At 36.1% G+C, this 20,411-nt stretch overlaps 1 protein-coding gene across 7 annotated transcripts in view; it reads right to left on the reverse strand.

The window, feature by feature from the left end:
* CUL2 (cullin 2) overlaps positions 1-20,411 on the reverse strand; it is a 109,819-nt gene that overhangs the window by 75,249 nt on the left and 14,159 nt on the right. For 6 of the 7 annotated variants that reach the window (XM_036084153.2, XM_036084152.2, XM_036084157.2 and 3 more), the window contains 2 exons: positions 12,655-12,795; positions 2,496-2,598 (listed from right to left, as the gene is read on the reverse strand). In XM_036084153.2, coding sequence (XP_035940046.1) covers positions 2,496-2,598; positions 12,655-12,773 — 222 coding nt within the window. In that variant the 5' untranslated portion in view covers positions 12,774-12,795. Of the gene's footprint in view, positions 1-2,495; positions 2,599-12,654; positions 12,796-17,593; positions 17,615-20,411 lie in introns of those variants that run through there. The other variant, XM_036084156.2, reaches the window with a different exon arrangement.

A 20,411-nucleotide genomic window follows, 5' to 3' on the forward strand; every position in this document is an offset into this window, starting at 1 on the left:
CTCCATGCAGAACGTGCCCTCTTTATTACCCAACACCAGGCTAACCCATCCTCCCACCCCCCAGGTATGACAATATTTAAACAAATTGTAGTATCCCCACACAATGAAAAATTTTACAATCATTGTCAGGATTATAAAAGTCCATTTAATGACAAAGAAAGAGACTTATAATATTAAAATCAAAAAGATTATAAAGTGTATAATATGATTCCGTTTTCTAATAAAAATGGACGTCTACACAAAGCAAAAATATGCTAAGGACAAATATCAAATTTTATATATATATATATAAAAAAAAATATATATATATATATAAACATATGCCCAAACAGATGTATTTAAGTATAGATAATCAAAAATATTCATAGTAGTTAATTCTGGAAGTATGTTATGAGTATTGTTTCGGTGATAATTTTCTTCTTTTTGCTTATCTGTATGTTCTAAATTATCTAAAACGGCAATGCTGGGACGCCTGAGTGGCTCAGTCAGTTAAGCGGCTGCCTTCGGCTCAGGTCATGATCCCGGGGTCCTCGGATCGAGTCCCGCATCGGGCTCCCTGCTCAGCGGGGAGTCTGCTTCTCCCTCTGCCTGCCGCTTCCCCCTGCTTGTGCTTGCTCTCTGTTTCCCTCTCCTTCTCTCTCTGACAAATAAATAAATAAAATCTTAAAAAAATAGAAAAAATATAAATAAATAAATAAATAAATAAATAAATAAAACGGCAATGCAATACTTTAGTAATTAAAAAAGTTCCCTCCCCCAAATAAAATTTTCTTCTCACAGGTGAAACTGCTTCAAATCTGTTGGCTATGTTAATAATTTACTTTGTCATCAACATATTAGCCAACTTCTTTTTTGTCACAGGATCTGAGAAAACATATGGTATACAATTATGTAAGTATTCTAAACATTCGTAGAACTATTTCACATCATTTTAAAGTGCAATTATACCAATGTTAATTTCCTAGTGTTAATAAATGTACCACTGTTATACAAGATGTTAACCTTAAGAAGCTGGTAAAAAGGATATAGGAATTCTGTATTATTTTTGCAACTTTTCTGTAAGTCTGAAAGTATTTCAAATAAAACATTTAAAAAAACACAACCCATGCTAAAATATAAAACTGCAAAATTTGTAAGTGCCTTACACAGGTAACAATTATGGTATAACCAAAGTTCACTAGATTATCATAGCAGAACTTTAACTTTAAAACTAAATTATTAAACATTGTAACAACAATTTAAAGTACCTGTTATCAAAACTGCTTTCATGAGCTGACAAATGCACATATTAGAACACTAAAATGTATCTGCCATGTATAATAAAAAGTAGAGCATGTCCTTCAAAAGTTTTAAAAGGGAAACATCACATGATCAATTGCGCTCTGGGGTTATCACCACTTTAAAACGTATCTGCACCTAGCCACATCCAAGGTTAGACACGGTATTATACAGTGTTATTGTATCTCCATTTTATTTAAATTTACTTAACATACAGTGTATTATTAGTTTCAGAGGTAGAATTCATTAGTTCATCAGTTGCATATAACACCCAGTGCTCATCACATGAAGTGCCCTCTTTAATGATCACCCAGTTACCCCATCCCCCAACCCTTCTCCCCTCCAGCAACCCTCAGTTTGTTTCCTAGAGTTAAAACAGTCTCTTATCGTTTATCTCCCTCTCTGATTTCATCTTATTTTTCCCTCCCTTCCCCTATGATCCTCTATTTTGTTTCTTAAATTCCACGAGTGAAGCCGTATGATAATTGTCTTTCTGACTTATTTTGCTTAGCATAATATCCTCTACTGTATCTCCATTTTAAAGATAAAGAAACTTAAATTTTAATCCATAAGGGAGATTAAGTGAGTTGCCTATTGTCACACAGCTAATGTAAGGTAGAGTCAAGTTTCTAGCCCAGACAATAAGTGATCTCTTCCAGTTCCTGATCAGATCAGTAGTCCAAAATAAGAAATACTGTCTGTAGCCAAATCCCGCAAATTCTTTGTTCATACACAGATCAAGTCCATGGTGTTGCCCTTGTACATATGGCATACTAACTAAAATAAGTGGTCACAGGGACAGTTTCTATCATGCTTTTTAATTTGCCATTTCCCTTTTTCATTTTAGGTTTTTGTAAGATTTTATGTAGGATATGAAGAGGCAGCTAAATGGCTGAAAATAATAAAGACAGAAAACGGTTCTATAATAAACACCATCCAGAGGACATAGAAGCAAATTTTAAAGTTGAACAAACCTTGATTTGAAACCCCACTATTTCAGTTACTAGTTATATAATGCTGAATAACTAAACTGAGAATCTAACAACATAATGCTTAACTCATAAACCTTAAATATATATAATCAGAAAAATGCTATTTAGGAAACAAAGCAAATAACCTTAACCTGATATAAGTTCTGCACTGGAAAACAGTAAACTAGTCTAATAATAACTACCCAGCTACAAACATATTTATATCATGTCTGTACCACTCCTTACCTTGTGCAAATGCCGTACGTGATTTTCCAAAAAAATCTTAGTTTCTGTATAAAGTCTTTCTCCAAGGGGTTCAGGATAGGCCACACATAAAGCATAGATATCTCTAGTTAAATTGTTAAGGTTTTCATATTCATTGGGGAGATATTACTTTAAAATAAGAGATTTAACTCAAGTTTGCCATTAAAAAATGAAAAATCCTTTCAGGCAATTTAAGATTATACAGATATAGAAAAAGTAAAAAAAAAAAAAGCCATGCTTACTTTAAAAAGCACTATAAGTGCTATTCATTTAATCATTCAACAAATATTTCTTGAGGATTATTAGACAGCATTGTAAGGAAAAGTGTTCTTCTCAAAGAGCTTAAAATTCAGAGTGGCATTCTGGTAATCAAGTTACCCAGAAATCTACAAAATAAGGTTTATGTAAGGATGGACATAAGCATAATATCAACAAAGGGCTATGGAATATCACAAGCAGATATGTCTATGCAATTCTGAGAAACAAGTTACAAAAACTACTCATTTGACACATTTTCCCACATCATAGCACTCATAACATCCTACAACCTACACACTATCCTTCAGTATTTATTCCATTAGAAAGAATTATAGTATGAATAGTAATATCAATTAATTAAGTTTTTGAGTACCAACTAACTACCTTGCTAAGTATCACAAGTGGTAGATATGCTGTAGCAGACAGTTCTTAATCAGGAGACAGAGGGTGCCTGGGTGGCTCAGTTGGTTACGTGACTGCCTTCAACTCAGGTCCTGATCCTGGAGTCCCAGGATCGAGTCCCGCATCGGGCTCCCTGCTCAGCAGGGAGTCTGCCTCTCCCTCTGACCCTCCCTTCTCTCATGCTCTCTCAAATAAATAAATAAAATCTTAAAAAAAAAAAAAATCAGGAGACAGAGGAAATGGGATCTGATTGAGACTTTAGTTTTACTAGCCAGTGATCCTGACCAAGTCTCTTAACCTTTCTGCATTGCCATTTCCTCATCTCTAAGCTAAGGGTAATAAACCCTCTCTTGATATCTCTACAGAATCCTTTTAAGACCCAAATAAGTTCATGAATGTTAAAGTGCTTCATAAACTATGCATCACTGAACAGATGCTGAAGATAAAGCATACGTGAAGCAATCTGAGAACAGCCTAATTAGAGATGCAGATAAAAACTGAAAATAAGGTTATTTGGGATGGAGTCAAGTATTTAATATACTTAATATACTTTTATTTATATTATAAATATATTCAATATACTTAATATAAGGATCGGGAAATATTTCAAAATAAAAATTTTGTTTAAAACTATCGAGGTAGGGGGGCGCTGGGCTGGCTCAGTTGGAAGAGCATGTGACTCTTGATCTCAGAGTTGTGAGTTCAAGCCCCATCTTGGGTGTAGAGATTACTAAAAATAATAATAATAATAATCTTAAAAAATTTTAAGAAACAAACTTTCATTATAAAAAAATATACAGGGGCGCCTGGGTGGCTCAGTTGTTAAGCGTCTGCCTTCGGCTCAGGTCGTGATCCCAGGGTCCTGGGATCGAGCCCCGCATCGGGCTCCCTGCTCAGCGGGAAGCCTGCTTCTCCCTCTCCCACTCCCCCTGCTTGTGTTCCCTCTCTTGCTGTGTCTCTCTCTGTCAAAAAATAAATCTTTAAAAAATATATATATACAGAAGTAGGATGAAGATTGTTCCTCTTCTATATCTCCATAACATTTTATACATTCAGAAGAATGTATAAAGAAGAATCTATAGAACTTACTTTTATACAATAGAAATTATTTATACCTTTGTCATCCACACTAGCCTGTTCTTAATCATCTCTAGAGTCCCAGCTCCAAAGCACAATTCCTGGCACATAAGAGGCACTTATTAAACACTTGGTGATGGAAGGGAGGTAGGGAATTAATATCATGTGCTCTGTTTACCTAGCATCCTTACTCCAGAAAGAACAAGCAGCCCTCTCCATATGAGGTCAGGGATGGGTAGATTTTGGTCAGACTTTCCCAGGATCCTTCTAAATCCTTTTACTTGTTTTTAATTACATATAATTAGTAAATAATAGAATACCTTCATGTATATATGTATACATTCTTCAGTACACTATTGTGCTAAATATAAACTGAAAAAATTTTTACAGTAAAAAAAAGCAAAAATATCCATATAGTGTAATATTGCTGTGCCAGGTTTTTGTTTTTTGAAGATTTTATTTATTTGACAGAGAAAGACAGCATGAACGGGGGGCAGAGGGAGAGGGAGAAGCAGACTCCCTTTTCAGCAGGGAGCCCAACTCGGGGCTCAACCCCAGGGCCGTGAGATCATGACCTGAGCTGAAGCCACCCAGGCACTCCTGTGCCAGGTTTTTTTGTAGAAAAAAAAATATACAGTAAGAAACAAACTATTACGATTACTTTAAACGAGATATAATGAACCTTTATAAATAGATTAAAAAAATAGTATATAAGAACTATTTACCAACAATAACATAAAAATATTAACCTATATTACAAAGAAAATAGAAATTTCAACATACATCACCTAAGAAAGAATTTAGAAATTTATCTGGACACAAATTTTAAGAGAATTGATAATAGTTCGGGGAAAGGAGAAGGAGCAAGGTATGAATACAGAAGAAAGGTGCTCCAAAATAATGTATTAGATGAGCTCCTGGATCTAGCTTGGAGGTTTCAGCTATAAATTCCTAAGGGAAAAAAAAAGTCCTAATTCACCACATAAGAGATTTGTTTTATCATACATTTATATTCAATCTCAATTACTCATCACAATCTTACCCTAGTAAAAACAAATATAAAATTGTTGTCAGAATTAAGCGTATTAGAAGTGAAGAGAGTAGTTACCCCTAGTGACTGAGGGGGCATGTGGGGTGCTTCTGGGATGCTAGGAGTGCTATTTATTGGGTACATGGTTACGTTCATGTTATGAAAATTCACCTGTGTGTTACTGTCAGTGTGTATACTACACTTAAATTTAAATTTTTTTTAACAAAGATTAAATTTAGGCAGGATCTAGATCAACAATTTTTTTGGCTTAGGTGTTGATGCATTTAAGATCTTTAAGTTCTGAATACTTACTTCAAGAATTTTCATCTATCATATTTGCTTTTTTTTTCCTGAAGCCATAATACTTATTTCTAGAATACACAACTTGATACTGAAAAATTAACATGATTCAATACCATAATTTCAGCATAATATGCTAATTATGTGCCCAAATGTTTTGTATCACCAAAATTAGTATCTCAATACATCCACTGCATGTACATGTAAACAAAATTGGCTGAAAGGACACACTACAGGACTTACCTTCTTTCCACTTAGGGAAAAAGGATCTGTGCAGGGCAGGGAATACAGGGAGACTTTCCCATTTCAATCCATATATAGGATTTATATACTGTTTGACATCATCAGTGAGGATGTACTTGTGTGTTTCTTTTCAATGGAGTCTATCTTAATAAATCTTTTAATTTTTTAACTCACCATAGTTTGGGGTCTCAGTTAACCACTGTATAATGCCCTTAACTGTCTAAAAGATATTTCTAAATATGCTATTTTTCTCTAACCTATTCAAATATCTAACTACCCTGGAAATATTAGGGCCTTAGGAAGAGCACCTAACCCCTACAGGATTCAATTATGATTTGGTTTTATTTTTTTTTTTTTATTTTTTTATTTTTTTAGATTTTATTTATTTATTTGAGACAGAGAGAATGAGAGAGAGAGCACATGAGAAGGGGGAGGGTCAGAGGGAGAAGCAGACTCCCTGCCGAGCAGGGAGCCCGATGCGGGACTCGATCCAGGGACTCCAGGATCATGACCTGAGCCGAAGGCAGTCGCTTAACCAACTGAGCCACCCAGGCGCCCATGATTTGGTTTTAGACAAGGCACTTTAAAAAACAAAAAATGGGAAATAACTAGAGAAGGCCAGTTTTAGATTTAAACACTGTCTTCTCCAAAGTCATCTTTTCCTTAAGTTACTCTTTAGGGAGCCAGGATATAAAAATTCCTCTATTATGAACTTCCCACTTATAAAAATTCTCAGACAAAAAACAAAACTGTTCCAGAGCAAAAGTTCTGAACTCTGTTACAACCAAAAGACAGTGTTGGCCAGCAGCAAAATCATTTATTTTGGTTCATTTTCTCTATTAAAGGTGCTACCTATGCTTGGGTTTAATTTTTAATTTTAACACTATTAATTCTATTGTGTAGTGGGTCCGAAACAATGAGTTCTACAATGGGGATGTAAAGATTACCCACAGCAGCAGGACACACACCATCAACCATTTTCTAAGAAAGAAAATTCCCCATTTGGAAAGGAGGAGTAACACTGTTTTATTATTTTGGGGGTCTTGACACTGGGCTGCAAAATCCACCTTCCTTTCTTCTGTCTCTGCTCCCCCTCAACTCTTGCTGTCTAGTCTTTTTCTGTTTGGGCTCTCACCTCCCCCTACCTTAGGCCCTCATCCTGTGTGTCCTGGTCCTGCTGAGGGCCACTGCAGATGACTCTCATTAGAAACGAGAAAAAGAGGGGCAGCTCGCTGGCTCAGTCAGTGGAACATGAAACTCTTGATCTCAGGGTTGTGTGTTCAAGCCCCATGTTGGGTGTAGAAATTACTTAAAAATAAAATCTTTAAGACAAACAAACAAACAGAAGAAAAAAAAAAAACAAGGACAGAAAACCAAGCCATGGGAAAAGAAATACACATTGTATGTTTATGGGTTCTTATTATGAAGGTTTAGCTTATAGGAGATTTATATGGATGTGCTTTTAAGTTATGTATATTACATATAACAGGAAACAAATTTTTAAACAGTGCTGGTAAGTTTAAAAAAAAAAAGAAAGCTTATCTTAAAATTGAAAATGGTACAATGACCAAAAAAGTATTGACAATAAAAAATAAAGATCTTTATTGACATTTCTGAAGAAAAAGAATAAACATGCAACATGTAAAAGATGCAATATCTATGAAATCATCAACTAGCAAGCAAGGATATAAAATTATTGGTTAAAATGGAAAAACTTTAAAGTGTATAGCTACAGAATCACAATAATCAAATATTCGTCTGATTTAATTTGGAATAGAGTGAAAATGTTACTGATGCTTCAAGCAGAGAAAACTACAGATAAGACCTTTCCCAATCTGTACAATCTAAGAAAAAATGATGGGCTACTAAGTGCAGACACCAAGGTTAATAGGAAGTTCTCCTAAAATTTGTGAGGATCATCAGGGATGGAGATGACCTACTTCAGTATTTTTCAATGTAGTCAAAACTGGTCTATGTTTGAAAAGATGCCTGACAGAATATATATTAGAAATGAGGACAACGGTATGCCTGGTTTTAAAAACTGGTTTTCCTATCTGGGAGAAATACATTCATGAAGGCATTTTAGATTTCCCCTCAATCACTTTGGACTTACATAAAACCATTTAGAATCTAACTTGCCCTTAAGTAGGAGAGCTTCTATATTATACTGCAGGGTTTGGGAATTGTCTTAACAGCTACCAAAAGGCAGAAAACCACGAATAAAAGTAAACCAAAACAGCCAAAGAACTCCAATCCAGAAAAACACAACAGTAAATCTAGATCTATACCCAGCCTTACTGGAGAAAAGCACTTGATAGAAATCCTTAGTAAAGGGTAAATCCCAAACCACCCTAAGCTGTCATAAAGCTTTTGTTAGGAAGTATTATTACTCGTGTTAGAGAGAATTCCAAAAATGGCCTCCTAAGATTTTCCACCCTACTACCTGGGACTGCTACTTTACATGGCAAAAGGGACTCAGAGCACAAAGTCAGAATTATGATTACTAATCAGCTGACCCCAATAGAGAGAGTAGCCTGGACTTTTCAGGTGTGCCTAATCCAATCAAATGAGCCTCTTAAAAGCAGATCCCCATCTGCTTCTAGCCCTCTGTGGTTAATTGCAGAAGGGGAAGTGTGAGAGAGCACAGGAAGATTTGCCATGTCACTGCTGGCACTGAAGATGGAAGGGAGTCACATGCAAAAACTGAGGTGTAACAAGTCACTGAGAGCAGTTCACAGCCAAGAGACAACAAGAAAATGGAGATCTCAGAACTATAACTGCAATGAATTGAATTCTCCCAATTAACAGCAATGGGCTTTAAAGAGGCCCTGAGCTCTAGATGAGAGTTAGCCAGCCAACTCCTTAATTTCAGCTTTGTGAGATCCTGAACAGAGAACCCAGTCACACCATGGACCTCTGATCCACAGAACTGTGAGATAATAAAAGGATGTTTCTCAAAGACACTAAATTTGTGGTAATTTGTTATGTATTAAAAAACTGATGTCTTTTATTTACATTACCTATCAACCAGAACACCTTGCACTGTACCTGGATGCAGTACATTTATGAAGGATGAGTGTTAAGAAACCTGCTTATCAACACAATAAAAGAACTAGCTAAATATTAATGTTATTTATTTCACCTGTACAGTATGCTTAATGACATTTAATTGATAGTACCTATCCACTCACCAAATACTTAGTGAATACCTACATGTGCCAGATGTTGGGAATACAGCAGTGAACAAAATGGCTAAGAATCCCCGCCCTTATGGAATTTATATTTAGTAAAAAATGCTGTGGACAGGGTTCCATAAATTCTGTACTTACACATGTTAAACACTTCAAATTACAGACCAAGCTTCCTTAATGCCCACTTCAAGAGCATAAGGAGACTTGAGCATTTTACTTCAGCATTCTATCCTACAATATGAGTAAGTCATCTTATCCCATCACTAAACCACGACATCCTCAGCTGTAAAATGGGGCTAGTAATACATATTTTACAACATCACTGGTAACAAATTAATCACATACATGTATAAGTTGAAAGAAAAAATTATGACAGAGAAATATATACACAGCATGATTCAATTTATATAAAGTTCCAAACACAGAAAGAACCAATAATTGTTAGGGCTGTATACATAAGCAGTTATACTATTTAAAAAAAACAACAGGAAACAATAGGTGCAAAAGTCACAATAGTAGTTCCCTCCAAGATAAGGAGTGGGCTTGTGAACTGAGACGGTAGTGGGGGAGAGTTGGTGGATCCTGGCAGTGTTCTAGTTCTCAACCTGTGCAGCGATTATGCAGGGGTTTGCTTTCTAACTATCTGTTCAACCCCAAACGTACATCTTAGGAACTTTTCCACATATGTACCAGTTAACCCTTGAACAACGAAGGAGTAAGGGGTGCCAAACCCCCAGCAGAAGGAAATCCACATGTAACTTTTGACTTCCCCAAAACTGAACTACTAATAGCCTACTGTTTACTTTACCTTATCTGAAATATAAATAGTTGATTAACACCTATTTTGTATATGTATTAGATACTGTATTCTTACAATAAAGTAAGCTAGAGAAAAGACAATCTTATTAAAGTCGTCAGGAAGAAAAAATACATTTTCAGTACTGTATTTGTTTAGAAAAAAGGGGGTAAGGGGTGCCTAGGTGGCTCAGTTGGTCAGGCACCTGGCTCTTCATTTCGGCTTAGGTAATGATCTCATGGGTCCTGAGATTGAGCCCCATATCAGGCTCCACACTCAGCAGGGAGTCTGCTTGAGATTCTCTCTCTGTTCTCCCTCTGCCTTTCTCCTCCCCAGCTCTCTCTCTCCAAAATCTCTAAAATAAAATAAATCTTTCCCCAAAAAACCCACGTATAAGTGGATACATGTAGTTCAAACCTGTGTTCAGGGTCAACCACATTACACTTCACACACCCCAAAAAATGCTTTATAAAAGATCAATTACTATCACATATGTTAATACACAATTTGGAGGAGGCTTCTTTTCATTTTCAAAAGATTAAAGTTTTATAGTCTCTAAAATTTCTACCTAAGATACCTAAGGGTCAGAAGTCAACCTCATATTTTTGGGCAAATTAACAGGGAAAAGGATTTTACTTCAGAACAATTAGTAACACAGTCCTTTATTTTCCAAAATAAAATTTAAAGTAAGAAATTCCATTCTTAATTTTATTGTTTTCGCAGATATTCTTTATTTTAAAGAGAGAAGAAAATTCATGAACAGGTAACTGGACTATCTTAGATGAATCAAACAATAAACATTTTAGAAATAAGTGACCGAAGCGACACTTTCCAGGGAAGTCAGGTATTTCTATGACCAACTCCTTCTTTCTCTGTTCATATTTTAGTTGAAATAGCCTTAAAACTACCTATGTACTTGTCTAGTGAAACCTTATTAACACACAAGTAACTTTAACATTTTCCATTTTATTAAGATTCCTATGCAAAACAATCCATGATGTTCCATAAAAAAATTAGACTAATTCAATAATAAGCTCTTCAAAGGCAAAATCCGTATCAATTATCCTCTAGATATACTGGCAAGTATAGAGAATTAGATGTTAGAAATCTCATATTCAAGTCTGTGCTCCTTCGGTTACTACCTGCATGATGTGAATATCAATTTCCTCCTTTGTTAAATAAAGACAATTATGTCTGCCCCACCAATCTGACAGGCTTGTCTGAGGTACCAAATAATATAAAAAATATAAAACACCCTTGCAAACTATGAAGGCTTCCAGAAACACCATCATTTTATTTATCTTTAGTGCCTAGAACCTAGGTAGCCTAACACATTTCTTAGTAGTGACTGCAAATGTAATGAATGAGATGGTTTGCTGTTGGTCTAAAAGAACCTCACCGTTCTTGCATCAACATTCAGCTTAATATAAAACTGAATTAAGCATTAAGAACAAGTTGAGTCACTGTTAATAAAATCCAAGCTTTTCTAAAGAGCATATGCCCACGTAATGAGGGTAGCCATCCCTTAGACCCAGAAGACGGCTAGAGGGCAGCACAGAGTTGGAAAAAACTGTGAATCTCCACACACATTTTGGTTAATACCTTCACATATTAACTTCCCTTTCTGGAGAAAGAATCTCTGGTTCCTACAATATCCACCCAGTCCTCAAGGTCTCCTGCAAGGCCCTGGGGCACTACCTTGCCATTTGGACCCAGAGACACCCGGGCCTCAACCTTACCCCCTTTCTTTACCCTGAGACAGGACATGTGTGGTGTTTCCTGTGGTAAAAGACTGAGGCAGTTCAGAAGTCTGCCAGTGAACATGTTCCAATGTACCTACGTTTTCCCCATGCCCACCCAGCCTTGGTCCCTGGCAGACATTGGTAGAGTTGGTGAGACTGCCATCCATGGCTTTGCCCCAGGTACCTGTGGCCAAGGGTTTCTAGAGACCCCTTTAACCTCCCAAATTCTAAGAAGCTGAAGTATTTTAATATTTGGGATTTTTTTCTTGGTGCCAGAGTTTATATACAGAATGCCGGGGTGCACAGTATTTTTTATATATAAGTAATATATACAGTATGTATATGTTTAAAAAAAAAAAAAAGGGTTGCTGTCATGTAGGAATGCAGGACACCGGGATTCAGATTATTCTAGAGAAACCACTAATTTGTATTTTCATATAAAATTGCTAATTCACAAATACAGACAACCCAATTAAAAAACGTATTTCTAGCTATCAAGTCATTAAACTTGCCATTCACTCTCTACCTGGAACATTCTTCCCCCAGATAGGACTTGCTCCCTCGCTTTGGTCCAGTCTCTGTTCAAATATCACCATCTTCCTCAGAGAGGCCTTCCATGATCATCTCACCTAAGAGAGCTGCTTACACACATATTCCAACCATTCTCCATGCCCTTACCCTGCTCTATTTTTCCCTACAGAGTCTATCACTACCTGCTAGTAGAAGCAGTGGCATTAGGTTTTTTTAAATACCTGTTTATTGCCTGTTTCCCTTAATAGAATGAAGGGAAAGTGGTTTTGTGTACAACTGTATTCCCAAAGCCTCGAATAGTACCTGACATATACATGAGTGCTCAATAAGTATTGTTAAATGAAAGGTTCTCAGATTGTTGACTGACACATACAGATGAACTTGGAAATGTAAACAATATATGTGAAAGTAGTCACACTGGCATTCTCTTTCATTTATATAAGCATAAACCTGTTCTCACTTTTCAACAAGTTTATCAATTTTAGGACATTTACTAATGTTCACTGATACAGTTATCGATACAATATCACTATCAATACAAGAATATTTATCAATGCCACTAAAAGGATACGAGAAGCGATCGTTCCATGTTGCTCTTTCGACGTATTCCAACATGACAACAGCTTTGATTGTCGTTAAAAGTTTGTTCCATGTTTCATCAAAATCTACTACTCTTGGTTTCAAAGACATTGTGCAAGTTTAGTGTTGAAATCTGTTAATTAAAAACAATAGTAATGTTAGCATGAATTCTACAAACAAGTTACTTGTTTTTAAAGCATCACATAATTCAACAGCACAATAGACAAAAGGGGTGAGAACAGAACCTGGCACATAGTAAAAACACAATAAACACTGGCCACTATCTTTTCATGACTATCCAGACAAGGAATTACATAGAATATTTACATTCATTACAAACTCTAGGAAATGGAAAGCTTTTACTACAAGTTATTTATGATCAAGTGTGTTGTTTCAAGGATTCAGAAGGCTCAATGTGTTGAGGGAAAAAAAAAGCTGGGGCCCCATTAGCCAAAAAGCCAACTCCCATCATGAGAAATATGCAAGAGACACTCAATAAAAAGGTTTTGGCTCCAAATCCTTGTATGTACTCTTTAAACTGGGGAATGAGGGTAGTATGTGGGTGAATATGAGAAGACACAAGAAAGTAAAAGGGTTTATCTTCCCAGAGCCTTAGTTTAGGTAAAAGATTAGGGAGGAAATTTACATTTCTATCAAAACAAATGAAGTGTAAAGTAGAATGCAAAATCCACGTGAACCTAAAAAGATAAAAAAAATTATAGATTTATCAGGGTTGCAGCAGAGAGCTGAGGCTCCATCTTAGATTCTCAGAGTATCCAATTCCACTCCACTAATGAAAGCATGGCTCTAGCATGAAACCTCTGGTTCCGGTGACCTTAACCAGCCTAGAAGTGAGCTAAAAGATTTCTTTTGCCTAGCAGACAAGCCATATTCTAGAAGTTAGCCGGTTTCTGAAACAAAAGGGTCCTAAGGGTAGAGAAACTTGGCTCAAGTGCTAGATTCCAAATGCTTCTCAATATCACATCAGAAAAACAGATTAAAAGAGAACTCTTAGGGCGCCTGGGTGGCTCAGTTGGTTAAGCAACTGCCTTCGGCTCAGGTCATGATCCTGGAGTCCCTGGATCGAGTCCCGCATCGGGCTCCCTGCTCGGCAGGGAGTCTGCTTCTCCCTCTGACCCTAACCCCTCTCATGTGCTCTCTCTCTCTCTCATTCTCTCTCTCTCAAATAAATAAATAAAATCTAAAAAAAAAGAGAACTCTTTTAAAGTTAACTTTAACTGAAGAAGAACTGAACTTTTCTGACACACGTTTTAACATCCTCCCCAAAGTTTTCCATAATTACTAGAACTGTGAACACCAAGCTAGCCTGCAGACAAGGCCAAATAAGGAGGAAATCCTTTCTCTTGTCTCTCCTACTGTGTAGGAAAATAGGGGGGTAGGAAAACAATGGGGAGAAGGGGAAGAAGCATAAAGAAAAAAAGGAGACACGGAGAGGAAAGTGGCTACACACCCCCAGCCCACCAACTGGAGGTGGATCTAAGCCCTTCTTACATTTCTGTCCTGAGAAGAAAAGAACTCAAGGCGTCCAAGGAAGAAACTTCAAGAAAGAGAAAGAAAAGGAATCAGAGAGAAGCCAGACAAAATCCAAGAGGATGTGCCACACTGAATCAACAGTCTTTCCTTAACATACCAGAGACTAACCACCAGGCTTTATTTAAACTTCCAGTACTAACTAGAATGGATGAGCAGTAATCTGAGAGTAAGAGTGAGTGAGTGTAAGCGTATGTGTGTGTGTGTCGTGTATGCACATTGTGAGTAAGGGTAGGGGAGAAACAGGAAGGGAGGGAGGACCTAAAGCTCTAGCTCTACAAAGGGAATTAACCTTAACTCCTTCTCACCCTTATTTACCACATCCTTTCAAACTGTGTTCCTGAATATTTCCTAAATTCATCCATTCCTATAATATTTATATAGTACTTACTATGAGCCAAGCACTATTCTAAGTGCTTTATATAAACTAATTTAATTCTCAGAACTATCTGATTAGGTAGGTCCAACTATTCTCTCCATTTTCCAGATAAGAAAACTGAGTCATAGGGTGATTAAGGAACCTGCTTAAGGTCACAGCACTATTTTAATGGTGGCCTCAGAAGGATTCAGACCTGTGCTGGATCCCATGCTCTTAACTGCTATATGCAACTATACTGCCTTACTAGCATCTTTGGTGAATCTTAAATACTTGCCAGGCACCATTCTAGCCTCTGAGGATACAGTGGTCAATAAATAAAATTTGTGACCTTCAAGGTTAGAATCTCAGAACAGGCAAAGACAAAGACAAAAATAACCTACCTACCAAAAAGTTGACCATGTCACTCTTGTACTTAAAGCCATTTGGTATTTTCCACTACAGATAGCACAAAGCTTAAGCTCACTGACAACCTGGCACACTAAGCTTCTATGATTTGACCTTATTAGTATAAGCATCTCTCCAGCTTCCTCTTCTCATGGGACTCCCTTCCTTGACATCATAATCCAGTAACTTCTCTCTGCTTAGAGGTCATTGAACTCAACAGGCTGTTACATACACCCAGCCTTTACTCTTTTTGTTTTCTTTACCTAAAATTCTTCTCTTTTTCTTCCTCCCTCTTTCTACCCATTCACCTAACTCTTAACTGATATTATAGCCTTGGTCTAGTATATCTGTCTTTAAAAAAACTTTCCTGGGCCCAGTTAAACCAGGTGAGGTACCCTATTTTATGTAGCACATGAGAAAATGCTGTATTTACCACTGTGAGAGCATTAACTAACCTGAACTGTAATTATCTGAGTGTTTCTTGAAGATAAGGTCTATTTTGTTACTATATACCAAAAGTTGTCAATGTTCCCTTCACAATAGTTTTCTCCCCTTATAAAAATGGCATTATGCCCACTGCTTGTAAATTATTTTAATGGCTACATAGATTGCCTTTTACCTTTATTCAAGTTTTGACAGAATTAGAGTGACAGTGACTTCTTTGCTGAGACCAACAGGTTTATGGTAGAGTGGGTACATATGCAGTGATAATCCATTTTTAGATGGATGGAAAATATGGAAGTTAAGGTGAGAAAAATACTAGCTTAGTGAAACATGCTAGAAATTAATGAACCAATAGCTGAAAGTATGCTGAAATTGTCTCCTAAATTCTCTGCCTGCACAATAGAAAGCTCATATAACTAAAAATCTAAGTTCCTTCATCTTATTTAAATTGTTTACATGGTAATTTATTCATGAGGAATTTATATAAGAATGATACAGAGCAAATAAAGAAACAGGACCATGATCACTGCACTATTCTTCTACATCACCCAAGCTGTCTGGTAATTCGTAAAAATAAATGAGTCTTCTTCATCCCTGTGCTTTACTAAAGACTGTATCATGGTCCTATGCCTGACATCCTGCCAAGACCATTTCCATCCCCACTTAGATTATGTCCCACTGAGTATCCGCAAAGTTCTCACATTACCGCCTTAGCTTTTTTCTGGGTTCCACCCAGGCAATGTTAGGGTTTTTTTTGTTTTGTTTTGTTTTTAAAGATTTTGTTTATCTATTTGAGAGAGAGAAAGAGAACACAAGATGGTGAGCAGCAGGGAGAAAGAGGCAGGCTCCCTACTGAGCAAGGAGCCTGATGTGGGACTTGATCCCAGGACTCTAGGATCATGACCTGAGCCGAAGGCAGACGCTTAACAGACTGAGCCACCCAGGTACCCCAATGTTAGGGTTTTTAACACTTAGGCAGTACACAGGTACTATGCCTAAGGCCCGTGAGTGTTACGAACCCTAAAAACAAATCACTGGCTCTAAATACAAAAAAAAAAAAAAAAAATCATGTGTCATTACATTTCCAAATAACATTATGTCAACATTAATTATAATATCTATAAAATTTTCACTACATTTGAAAACAATTTATAGACTAGATTTTCTCAGAGAACCATTTCTAAATATGTATGATTATCAACAGTAAATTAAATAATTACAAAAGTGATTTACATAAACATAGAGTTATCATATGACCCAGAAAATCCACTCCTACATATATACCCAAGAGAAAACATGGCCACACAAAAATCTGTACACAAATGTTCATAGAAACATTATTCAAAAAGGCCAAAAAGCAGATATTAACTCAAATGTCTATCAACAGATAAATAGATATATAAAATGCAGTCTATCCATACAATGGATTATTATTCCACAATGTAAGAGAATGAAGTACTGTAGATGTTACAAAATGGATGAACCTCAAAAACATACTAAGTGAATGAAGTTGCTCAAAAAAAAAAAGTTGTCTGAATGCATTCTATGCTACACATATTATATATTCAAGCATTACTAACCTTCAACCTACAAGTCAGCAAAATCCAGACTGTAGGAAACTAACTGGATAACCAGTTGGAAAGTATTTTAAATTTATCAAGAGCCACACTGGAAGCTGGAAGGTAATATAAAGCTATGTCTTCAAAATTCTCAGGGAAAATGGCTAACCACTTAGAATTCTCTATCAAGAGTGGTATCAATTTACTTCCCACACAGCGTTTTTTCACAGGAAAATAGAAGATATATTCTATCAGGAGGGAATGAAACAAACCAAGAAAGACTTGGGATCCCAGAAACAGAGGGATCTAACAAAGGAGGAACGGGAATTTCTCAGAATAGCAACTATACAGAGTTTAAAAACAACCTGTCCAGAGAGACACATAAGAATAAACGGCTCCAGGAGAGCTATCCCCAAGAAAAGGGGAAAGAGGAACTAATAGATTGTCTCAGGTGTCAACAAACTTTTCTTGTAAAGGAGTCGATAAATACTTTAGGCTTTGAGAGCCATTTAGTCTCTGTTACAACTAACTCAATTCTGCATTGCAGCACAAAAGCAGCCACAGACAATAAGCAAATGAATGAGCATGGTTGTGTTCCACAAAACTTTACTTACAAAAAACAGGGAGAGGGAAGGATTTGGCCCCTGGGCCATATTTTGCCTCCAGCCCTTCCTTCCTCACCCCTGCCTACTTTGCATAACATGTTTGGACACTGCAAGGAGTTAGCGGCTCTGGTGGAGAATAAGGGGATAATTTAGGTAGATCACATTAAAAACTAAGCAAAAGATTAAGCAAATATTTCCTAGTTATGACACAAAAAGCCTGAATCATAAAAGAAAAAACTGATAAAAAACTGGACTTCATCAATATTAACAACTTCTGGTCTTGGAATAATGCTGGCAAGAAAATGATAAATATATAGCAAAGATAGTGGATTATTGCTTATAAAGGTAGTTATAAAGGTTAAAAAACAAAAGTAGTAAAAATAACTATAACTGTAATAATTAGTTAAGCAATACACAAAATAAAAGGATGTAAAACATGACTTCAAAAACATAAAATGTGGGGGAGAGTAAAAATGAAGATAGAGCTTTAGAATGCGCTCAACCTTAAGTTGTTATCAACTTAAACAGTTACAAATATAAGTTGTTATATGTAAGCCTCATGGTAACCATAAAGCAAAACAAAAGATACACAAAAGATAAAGATACACAAAGATAAAGAAAAAGGAATTTAAGCACACCAGTAAATAAAGTCATCAAACCACAAAGGGAGAGAGCAAGGAAAGAAAGGAACAAAGAGGAACTACAAAACAACCAGAATACAATTAACAAAAAAATGGCAGCAAGTGCATACCTATCAATTACTTTAAATGTAAATGGACACAACTCTCCAACCAAAAGACAAAGAGTGACAAAATGGATTTAAAAACAAGACTCATCTATATGCTGCCTATAAGAGACTCACTTCAGATGTAAGGATACACACAAACTGAAGGTGAAGGGATGGAGGATACTCCTTGTAAATGGAAACAAAAAGAAAGCTGGGATAGTTATATTAGACAAAATCAATAAGGAAACATCAACCTTAAACATGTTAGACCAGATAGACTTAATAGATATATATAGAATATTTCATCCAAAAGCAACAGAATACATTCTTCTCAAGTGCACATGGAACATTCTCCAGGACAGATCATATATTAGGCCAAAAAATAAATCTTAATTAATTTAAGAAGACTGAAATCCTATCAAGCATTATCTCTGACCACAATGGCATAAAACTAGAAATCAGTAACAAGAAGAAAACTGGAAAATTCACAAATACATGGAGATTTAACAACATGCTACTGAACAACCAAAGAGTCAAAGAAGAAATCAAAAGAGAAATAAAAAAAGACTGAAAGGGGTGGAAAATGAAAAATACAACATACCAAAACTTGTGGGATGCAGCAAAAGCAATTCTAAGATGGAAATCTGTAGCAATAAATGCCTACAAGAGACAAGAAAAATCTCAAATACTAGCTTCACACCTCAAGCAACTGGGGAAAAAAGAGCAAAGGAAGCCCCAAGTTAGCAGAAGGAAGGAAATAGCAAAGATCAGAATGGAAATAAGTGAAATAAAGACTAAAAAGATAATAGAAAAGATCAATGAAACTAAGAGCTGGTTCTTGGAAAAAATAAACTAAATTGACAAACCTTTAGCTAGACTCACCAAGAAGAAAAAGAGAACTCAAATAAAATCAGAAATGAAAGAGAAGACATTACAACTGATACAATGGAAATATAAAGTATCGCTAAGAAATGACTATGGACAAATAATATGCAAACAAATTAGACAATGTATAAAAAAACGGGTAAATTCCTAGAAACATACAACTTACCAAAACTGAATTATGAAGAAACAGAAAATCTAACCAGACTGATTACTAGTAAGGAGGTTGCATCAGTAATCAAAACCTCCCAGCAAACAAATGTCCAGGATCAAATGGCTTCACTAGTAAATTCTACTAACCATTCAAATAATTAATACCAATTGTTCTCAAACTCTTTCAAAAATATAGAAGAAGAAGGAACCCTTCCAAACTCGTTTTACATGGCCAGTATTACCCTGATACCAAAATGAGACAAGGATGCCACAAGAACAGAAAATTATAGGCTGATATCCCTCATGAACATAGATGCAAAAATCCTCAACAAAATATTAACAAACCAAATTCAACAATACATGAAAAGGATTATACACCAAGATCAAGTGGGATTTATTCAACATCCTGAACTCAATCAATGTGATAGACCACATTAACAAAATCAAGGATAGGGACGCCTGGGTGGCTAAGTTGGTTCAGCGTCTGCCTTCAGCTCAGGTCCTGATCCCAGGGTCCTGGGATCAAGTCCCACATCGGGCTCCCTGCTCAGCAGGGAGTCTGCTTCTCCCTCTGCCCCTCCCCCCCATGCTGACTCTCTCGCCCTCTCTCGCGCTCTCTTTCTCTCAGAAAAATAAAAAATAAAATATTTAAAAAATCAAGGATAAAAATCATATGATCATCTAAATAGATGCAGAAAAAGCATTTGACAAAATTTAACATCCATTTATGAAAAAAAACGCTCAACAAAGTGGGCTTAAAAGGAATGTACCTCAACACAATAAAACCCATATATTACAAGCCCATGGCTAACATTGTAATCAATAGTGAAAAGCTAAAAGCTTTAAGACAAGGTATCTACTCTCACTACTTTTACTTAACATACTATTGAAAATCCTAACTACAGCAATTAGACAAGAAAAATAAGTAAAAAGCATCCAAATTAGAAAAGAAGTAAAACTGTCACTTTTTGCAGATAACAATATTATATATAGAAAATCCTAAAGGCTCCACCAAAAAACTTTTAGAAATAATAAACTAATTCAGTAGTGTTGTAGGACACAAAA

Source organism: Halichoerus grypus, chromosome 6 (assembly GCF_964656455.1).
Source record: "Halichoerus grypus chromosome 6, mHalGry1.hap1.1, whole genome shotgun sequence".
NCBI classification, from domain to species: Eukaryota; Metazoa; Chordata; class Mammalia; order Carnivora; family Phocidae; genus Halichoerus; species Halichoerus grypus.